The sequence below is a fragment of the Hipposideros armiger genome, unplaced genomic scaffold (assembly GCF_001890085.2).
Source record: "Hipposideros armiger isolate ML-2016 unplaced genomic scaffold, ASM189008v1 scaffold_0, whole genome shotgun sequence".
NCBI classification, from domain to species: Eukaryota; Metazoa; Chordata; class Mammalia; order Chiroptera; family Hipposideridae; genus Hipposideros; species Hipposideros armiger.
In genome coordinates, this window is record NW_017731350.1 from 951,774 (window position 1) to 961,294 (window position 9,521).

Below are 9,521 nucleotides of genomic sequence, written 5' to 3' on the forward strand. Positions count from 1 at the left end.
GGAAAAAAGTATAAATTTTACAATTGGCTAAAATGTGTAATTTTAGTTTGAAGTAAATTAAGCAGCTGCCATAACTTCAATTTAAGTCTGTCTGGTAGGAATAATTAATGTGGTTTCAGTGCCTACAGATGGCCTTCAGGAGTCCTGTATAATACCCCCAAGTGTCTATAATATTGTGTATGTACACAAACGTATATTTTTCTGAGAAGGCCCATGGCTTTCATGAATTCTCAAAGGGGTCTGTGAATTATCTTAAAAAAAAATCATCCCTGGTACACTGGTAAACAAATAGATAATGAGAAAAGAGGAAAAGTAACATACAGGTGAGGCTAGACAATTCAGGAATAAAGGAAGAAGCGCCCTAGGCCAGTGGTTCTCAAAGTGTGATCCCTTATTCACTGTGTTGACATCTGCATGGTGTAAAAGCAATGGTTGATAAAACTGCTGGCACCTTAGCAGAAACCAAGTCAGTGGCGCCTAACTGTACTGGTAATCACTGGGGTTGTTCCCTGCCATGCACTTACAGTAAAACACTACGAAGTCCAGTTTCACTTAAGAATGTCCTTGACGAAGAAGTAGAAACAATTTTATTACATCTCCACCACTGAATATACACCTTTTATATATTCTGTATGATGAAATGCAAAGTACCCATCAAGTATTTCTGCTGCATACCAAAGTACAACAGTTGTCTTCAAGAAAAGCACTCACCTGGCTGTTTTAGCTCCAAGCTAATCTAGCCACTTATTGTCATAGGACATATTTTTTACTGGAAAGCACCACTGACAAACTATGGTTATTCACACTTAGATATTTAACAGATCTTCCTGAATACGAAGAAAGTGTGTCTGTCATTTCAAGGAAAACAACTCTCAGCATTTGTTGCTAATAAGACTCAAGCTTTCAAGTGAAAATTAAAAATTTGGAAACCTTGTATGTATCCAGCACCAGGAAAGTGACAGCCTCTCCATACTTAAGGACTCTTCTAATATCTTGCTGTAATATTAACAAATGTGATTTTTTTTATATTGTGTAAGATGTGTCTACATTTAAACATCTGCATAATTCAGCTTAACCAGTATTTTCCAAATGACCAATGCATATTACAAAGTCATGTGTAAGATCCATTTAAAGATAAATGGATTTCAATGTAAAAGAACAAAAATTTCACTGATATTTTAGATTCCACATTACAATTAACCATTAAGAAATTACCACTTATCAATTTTTGGTATATTAAAGTATATCCACAATTATCTTAAACAGCTATTAAAATACTCCTTCATTCTCCAGATATTTTCTTTATATGCTTCAACCAAAATAATGTATCAATGCAGATATGATAGTTCAGCTATCTTCTATAAAACTGGACATTAAAGAGATTTGCTTATCACAATTTTTGTTGTTTTAGAAAACAAACATGCTCAAATGTAATGGGTTATTATTTTAAATTAAAGAAGAGATATTTTTAAATTGTTTTACTTTCTAACAGAGTACCAATAAATAACTCACATCAATAAAAGCTTGTCTTCAATTCTCTTTACAAATATCAAGAGGTGTCAAGACTCAAAAAGTATGCAATCCATTGCTCTAGTCTCTAGCCTAAAGAAAGCATACAACAAATTTTCTTAAATCACCTTTCACCATCTTATCCTGCCTAGAAATATTTCCCTCTCAGCACCAACATGTCAAACCAGGTTATACACACTGGATAATGTGAACAGGAAAAAAATATTTTTATACACAAACACACACATACATACATATGAGAAGAGTGGTTATATGCAATAAACACAATATGGAGAACACAATATCAGATCATCACAAGGAACAGCCTGCTTAAAAATTACTATGGGGAAAAAAATTACTATGGGGAGGGCCCAGGACTCAGCAACATAAGAAGCTTTCTATTACCTATTTCTTGGCTCAGGTTTATACTAAACAATTAACAGCTAACGCTTCCTGAGCTTTTATTATGTGCCAAGAATTGTTCAAAGTGTTTTTACCTGTTTAATCTTTACAGATATATTATGAAGTAGGTACTTACTAATATCCCCAATATGCAAAAGAAACCAGGGCAGAGCTGAAATTAAAATACATGCAGAATCTATATCCTTAACCAGTATAAACATGTCCTCCCACTATATTAACACTTACTGATATATCTTGAGTAAACACTTAATTGAGTAAACACTTGATTATCATTCAAGATTCACATAATTACTGCAGTTAAGGTCTGGTGTTCACAAAATATATTCCTTTGTGTCGTCATTTGATAAATATTCAAGTAACAGATGAAACCTACAAGTACTTATGAAGTTTCCTTCTCAATTTACTATGTAAAGTAAAAAGAGCCATTATAACTGCTAAATATAACATTAGAGAAAGCTGTATAACAGATGTCCTTAAACTTCTTTTATTACAGAAAGTAACTTAGACTTCTCTAAATCTTGAAAATAGGGGGTAGAATTAGGGCAAAAGTAAAAATGATGTTAGACAAGTACGCAAAACAAGAACAGGCTTTTGGTCAGCCTGTAATTGATTAAATGGGAACTCTGGGATATTTTGGTGAACATTCTGGGGATAAAATTCCTTTATGGTGAAATAAACTGTGTCAAAGCATCCAAATTACAGGGTCGGCACATATGAAGACCCAAAGGCAATGTTCCCACTAGATTATACACATAACATAAATACCTCTCCTTGTCCTTGCACAAATGCAGGTAAATTTGGGAGGCCAGTGATTTTTAGGAAGATTATGTATATCCTCATAAATCACTTTGCTACATGTGAACAGTGAAAAGGCAGAATAAAGGAGAACTGCCACTGTCCTTTTACTACTTTTTCTACTGCATAACATGTACCCACAGAGACCAGGAACTGAATCCCTCCATCAAACTAGGAAAACAATGGCTACTGGTTATTTATACTTACTAACCTACAGAATTAGTTTCTGTACTTTTAGTCTTCTACCTCCAATTGTGGAATAAGACTTTATTTCCATTAAAGCATTTTCATTTTATCTAACAGATGGAAAGTCTCTGTTGTACAATATATTTCAGAGAATGGGGTGTAAAAAAATTACATTTCACCTACTAATAACCAAGGTTTCAAAGGTAATCCAATTCAATCTTGGGGGAAGGTGGAGGGTGTACAAGAAAAAAAGACTCGTGACCTTGATCTCTTCCTCCTTCCTATCTTCTCTGATCCTCTATTTTTCCAGGAAGAATAAGCCTTGAAACAGGTATTTACAGCTGCTACAGGAGCACTGATTGATGCCTGGAGGTATAAATTTGTATCCACAGTAAAACTAAATCCTAGAAGATTCAACTGGGAATCCTATCCTCCACCACCACATCACTAAGCCTGCTGATATTTACAAACGATTTCTCCTTGTGCCCCTATACCCCAAGACTTCCAGGATAATCTTTGTTTGAGAAACACTTAATGATACTTAGTTATTATTTCTAAATGTCTTGACATTCTTATGCACCTACATTATCTTACCTCTGTTCAAGCTGTTTGAGAATGCCTGACATTGGAATAGATACTCTGTTAAACCATAAATGTGGAGAAAATGGGAGAGGGAAAAAAACCTACTGGGTACAATTTACTATCTTTCTCACTAATCCTAAATCTTAATATAATCCTGTTTCTAGACTCAAATATAAATATAATGGATTCTAAATCCCAGTGACTCCTAATCTTGGATTTAGAAGTTTACCAGAAAAGCTCCAGATCTGTATTTAAATAACAAAATAGAAACACTTCTGGGCTACTTCAAACTGTCAGTTTCCCTCACCTGTTGAAACTAATTAATTTAATTAACTAATTAGAAAACAAACAGACCTATCTCTGAATCAGTTAAAAACATAAAGGTACATACCACCTTTATGCCTCCTCCAGCTTCTCATCCACAAAGAAGTAAGAGAAGAAAGTACCCTTCTGATATCTCTACTCTCTAGCCTGCTCTTTTCTAACACACCTACCTTTGGATCTACACACACTTTCCCTGCGGAAGTTGAGGTGGCCAGGAGCAAGTAGCACTTCCTTTAAGCTGTCTAACCTTTAGACTACTGGGTCATAATTAAACAATTTAATCAGAATAGAGGCTTTAAACAGTCTGGCAGTGCCTCAAAAGCAGCGGTTCTCAACCTGTGGGTCTCGACCCCTTTGGGGGTGGAACGACCCTTTCACAGGGGTCGCCAGGTACTCGTATGTGGGCATATCTGCATGTGGGCCTGGAGACGGATAGAGGAGCGGTGTCTCGGTTCCTAAGACCATCGAAAATATGTGTTTTCCGATGGTCTTAGGCGATCCCTGTGAAAGGTTGAGAACTGCTGCTCAAAAGGGTTAAACATAAAGTTACCATATGATCTAGCAAATCCACTCCTAGCTATATACCTAAGGGAAATGAAAACATGCCCACATAAAAACTTGTACGTGAGTGTTCATAGCAGTATTATTCGCAACAGCCAAAAGGGGAAACAACTCAAATGATGAATGGATAAATGTGTATATTTATACAATGAAATATTATTCAGCCATAAGAGGAATGAAATACTGACCCATGCTACAACATAAACTTTAAAAACATTAAAAGCCAATCACAAGAGACCACACATTATGATTTCATTTATATAACAGGTCCAGAAAAAGCAAAATCCAGAGAGACAGAAAATAGATTAGTGGCTTCCTAGTGCTGGGAGGGAAGGTGAAGGAAAAAAGGGAGTGTCGGCTAATGGGAACAGGGTTTGTTTGATGGTGGTGATGGTGAAAATGTTCTCAAGTTAATTGTGTTCCTACAACTCTATGAATATACTAAAACATCACTGAATTATACACTTCAAATAGGTGAATTGTATGGTATGTGAATTACATCTAAATAAAATTATTACTTAAAAGATGGGCTTTCATGTAGTTTTTAAAAATCTGTTTTATCAAATCCTTTCCTTTTTTAATCTTCAAAAAGACATATAAGAGGAAAACTTCCTATTTGCTTAGTCTGTCAGTCTAAGTAAATTTTAAGAGTACATGATTCCCAAGAAAGGAAGGGAGATGTGCATTAAATGATCACGGCAGTTCCACAAATTCAGACATATGATAGGTTGAGATAAAGTGAAAAATTGATTAAAAAACAAAACAAGAATACACACACCCCAAGATTTTCATAAAGCTATTAGTGGGCCAAAAATATAAAAACAATCACAGTCTGCCACAGAAGTATACAGAGTGCTAATATTCTATGATTCATGCTGTATTATTCAAGCTTAGCTTTGTGGTAAAGTAAAAGAAAAAAACTTTAAGAAACTTTTCTATCACACAGCAAAAAGCTTTTGAAGTATCTGTGAAGACATTTCAATGGCAAGGAAAAATGCTCACAATGTAGTACTTGAAAAATTAACCCATAAAGCTATATAAATAATACTCTAATGGTGTAAAGTATGTAAACAAAAATGTATCAAAATTTCAACAAGCGTTATCTCTGGATTGTGGAATTATGGGAGAGTTGTTTTTTTTTTCCATTTATACTTCTCTTGCACAGATTTTCTACAAGAATGCTTACATTTATAATCACAAAAAAAGCACATCCCACACACAGTTTTATATGTATATGATATATACACATGATATATAATATATAATGAAATGACATTATAATAGGCGTATGTTAATTATTATCAACTGACACAGCCCAGTTTTTAAACACTTGGATCAAGTCAGTGTTGGGAACAGAGCTAGCACGGTGTTAATTAGCGGGAAGCAGTTTTCCATACCTACCTTCTCCCCCAAATCATATTCTCCTCCCATTTTACCTGCTCCAAAATAAATTCAACATTTATAGTCTGAATAAAGTTCCAGGTGATTCTGCTATACTTGCCCTGCCATCCAGGAACTGATACCAAAGTAAAAAGTTTTTACTGGATTTTCCAGGATACCACAGCAACTAGTTTCAAGTTAAACAATCAAGTCAAGAATACTATATTGTATGATAAGCCACAAGAATGTGGTAGCAAGGTAACTACAAGGGATAGAATAGCGGACATCTCTGGTTGTAGTTCTAAGTAAAACTTAACCCAATAAAATATACACCATCCGAACATCAGTATATTGTTATGCATTAAATAATAAATTTTTAAAAATATTCCATGCACTTTGTAAATATGGCATCAATGATAGGCCCACCTAAAAAAAAAAAAAACGACAAAGCAAAAGTCATAGAACATATTTACTAAAAGTGTTATAGTTGATTGGCAATTTAATATAATAAAAAAGAATACATAAATCAAAAATATTGTGGAACTCCAATCAGCATTTTAAAATGAAATCAAGTACTGCTAATTCCCTGTCTTCCCCAACCCTGGTCCCCATGTAGAGAAACGGTGCCCAATTTTAATTTGTATGTTCATTTAATACTAAAAAAGAATTTCTAACTGTAGTTATTCTGCTAGGCAACTTTTACAAAATACCATCACTTAAATTTGAGTTAAATTTAACTAGCATGTAACATCAATGAACATCAAGGAAGGCATAAAAAATTTATTTGAAGACTAAAAATAATTACTTATTAGAAAATCCAAGTCTGTTCTGGATGTCTTTTAATAGGTTTAGATTTTGGAAGGGGAAAGGAGAAGAGGACCCTGGGGAATTTAAGAATCCCAGGGAGGCATTGTTAAACTAAATATACTTCTTGGGATTAAGAAGTAATGAAACTCAACTGATGGGAGTGTGTTTAACATATCAACAGAAGGGGAGGCTAAAAAAGCCTGCAAATCACTTGTTTATACTGGGAGCGCTAGTGAAGAAACTGCATCTTATCTTCAGATTCCTGGTGACTGGCACAAAGCACTTCAATAAATGTTTGCTAATTTAAAAGGGGAAAATGTCTAGACTAGGATTTTCATCACAAAAAAAAAAAAAAAAAAGAAAAGGAAAAATGATTGCTCAAAACCAGAACCAAACATTTAATTTGAATACACAAAAACAAATGGAATCACTCAGCCTATTTTTCACTCCATATCTTTTATCCAATAACCTTGAATAATCCACTAGTGAAGATTCTTAAGTATCTATAATCATAAAAAGGTGCATTTGACTTACAAGCTTTCGGATCAAACATTTTAAAACACATATGTCTACTTTTTTATGCCTATAAAGTATATAAATATATAAGTATGTGGAAAATAAAAGTGGAGAAGTTAAAATTTTAAAAATATCTAATTTACAAGCCAAGTTTAAAATGTATAAAATGGTGGTGGGTCTAAACTTCCCCCCAAGTTAATAAGATATTAAAATTTTTAAATAGCTATAGTTCCTTCTTACAACATACAATTACCATATGAAAATTTTTTCAAAGCAAATGTCTCAAGATCACATCTGTTAAAACCCACACAGTCTTAAAGCAGTGAACACTGACTGCAGGCACCAGGGGGCCTCCCAGGAATAACTTCGTAGGAAAAGAAAAGGTAAATAAGCGTTCCTGGTAAAACTTTGCTTTTTATTCAGGCTTAGACGGCTGGAAAGCCTTTACATCTGGAGCAAATATACTGTAGTTTGTACACAGAACTGTGAGATAGACACTGGTTGGAAAAAAAGGAAGGAACTAGCGCCCCCCCCCAATCATACAATCTGATGATTTTCCAAATGTTAAGTACAAATTGCTTCTCTGTATCAAACAATTATCTTCAGGTAATTCGAAAACAAATAGTAACAGTTATTGCATATGTAATCCTTCGACGGTTTCTGGCAGAAAGGACTAAAATTTTTTTGAAGGCTTAATTTTTTCCCCTCCAAACTCACAAAGCAATTAGTGATGACGCAAATTTTAGGCTAAAGGGATTCACTGGGAGAAGACTGCGATTAACTTTCAATATCTTGGCATCTCCATCTCTTTTTCTCAATCCCCCACCCCAACGTAAAACTATTCAAACCAGAAGGGCCTGGAAACTTGAAAAACTGCGAAGACTTTAAAAACACAAGAGAGGCTTTACAATAGACCTTTTCTAAGTTTGTGCAGAAATTAAATCCTGTTCAAACCTGTTAAATTCTGAAACTTGAAAGCCAATCCCTTCAGCAAACCTCTCTACATAGTCCATATTTCCTGCGTGCATCTTCAATTCCACCAAAGACTTTTTACTATTTAAGCAAAATAATAAATGGGAGGCAATTAACTCCCGCTGTTATCCTCTCCTTAAAGAGAGTTCGTCCTACAGCATCATATAAAAATGCAGAAGAGATCAAACAATCGTCTCAAGAAGGTTTTTATAAAATTCACTCACGGAGCAAGAACAGGAGGCAGCCAAGGGCAATGCACAAAGAAAACGGAGAAGAAATACACGTTCCATGGACATAACAATGCACAGGAGCACGCATCCTGGCACTTTCCTTGGGAAGGGTCACCCAGCACCCCTGGGCTCCTCGCACCCCCAGACCGGCGCGTCGCTGTGCGAGTCCCCGAAGGTCCGGGGACACTGCCCAACGGACCCGACCCGGCTGCCCTCGGGGACAGCCCCTCTCGACCTGCCTACCCCCGGCCAACCAGCCTCTTGCAACCCTCCTAGGCGGCAGGCTCTGGGCGGGAAAGGGGGTAACCTCGGGTTTCGGCGGCCGAGGAGAAATGAGGACTTAAGGAGGCTCCCCACTCACCCTCCAGCAGTCGGGTGATGAGACTGTCCACGTTCAGCTCCCCGTCCGCCATCTTGTCGGCAGCAGACGCTCCTTCCCAGCAGCGGGAACAAGGGCTTCTCGGCTGCGGAGGCTGCGGCGACGGCTCGGCGTTCCCTCACCTACAAGTCACGCGGCGTTTCGACCCCGGTTCCCGCTCCCCCTTTCCCCCGGGCCCTCCCCCCACCCCCTCCCCACCAAGTAGTGGAGCGCACGCACTCGGAGGCACACACGATATATAAATAAATAAACAAGCAAGCGGAGCCCCCAAGAACCCGGCCGCGTCAGACCCAGCCGCCGCCACCTCCTCCTCCTCCTTCTCCTCCTCGGCACCGCCCAACTCCGCAAAGCTCACCAGCGCCGCCGACGGCCTCACCCGCAGCGCCACTCACTCTCCACCGCCCGGCCCCGCCACCGCGCCACGCAGCCCCCGCGCAGGCGCACGGGGCACTCCTTCGCGGCCACCCCCCTCGCCTCCCCGGCCTTCGCGCAATCGCACTGGACTCGGTTCTCCCGCCGCCGCCGCCGCCGCCGCCGCCACCGCCTTCGCGCAGGTGCGTCGCCCTCCCTGGCCCCTTCCACTGCGCCGAATCGACGAGGCAGCGCAGGCGCCTCGGAGGCTCCCGGGGTTTGCTGCGCCGAAGGAGCTCGCGTTACCCAGAGCGCGCGTAGGCAACGCTGACCTTCCCGCTTCCCAGCTGCCCAGGCCCGGGCGCTCCGTAGGCATAGCTGTACCCTTCCCGCCTCGTTTTCCTTTTCTCGGCTTCATTCCCTGGTTTTGCAAGGGAGTCTTCATGTTTCCGTTAACTGGGAAACGCGGACTGGGTTACCCGTGTTTGAAACTCGGGTTTGCACGT

At 38.7% G+C, this 9,521-nt stretch overlaps 1 protein-coding gene across 5 annotated transcripts in view; it reads right to left on the minus strand.

Moving 5' to 3' along the window:
• Positions 1 to 9,108, minus strand: part of PPP1CB (protein phosphatase 1 catalytic subunit beta) — a 34,885-nt gene extending 25,777 nt beyond the window's left edge. Inside the window, exons 1-2 of one of the 5 annotated variants that reach the window (XM_019649378.1) lie at positions 9,020 to 9,108; positions 8,647 to 8,786 (exon numbers count right to left, since the gene is read on the minus strand). In XM_019649378.1, the coding sequence (XP_019504923.1) occupies positions 8,647 to 8,698 (52 nt within the window). In that variant the 5' untranslated portion in view covers positions 8,699 to 8,786; positions 9,020 to 9,108. The other 4 variants (XM_019650935.1, XM_019650192.1, XM_019651677.1 and 1 more) reach the window with 4 other exon arrangements.
• Positions 9,109 to 9,521: the final 413 nt, after the last annotated feature.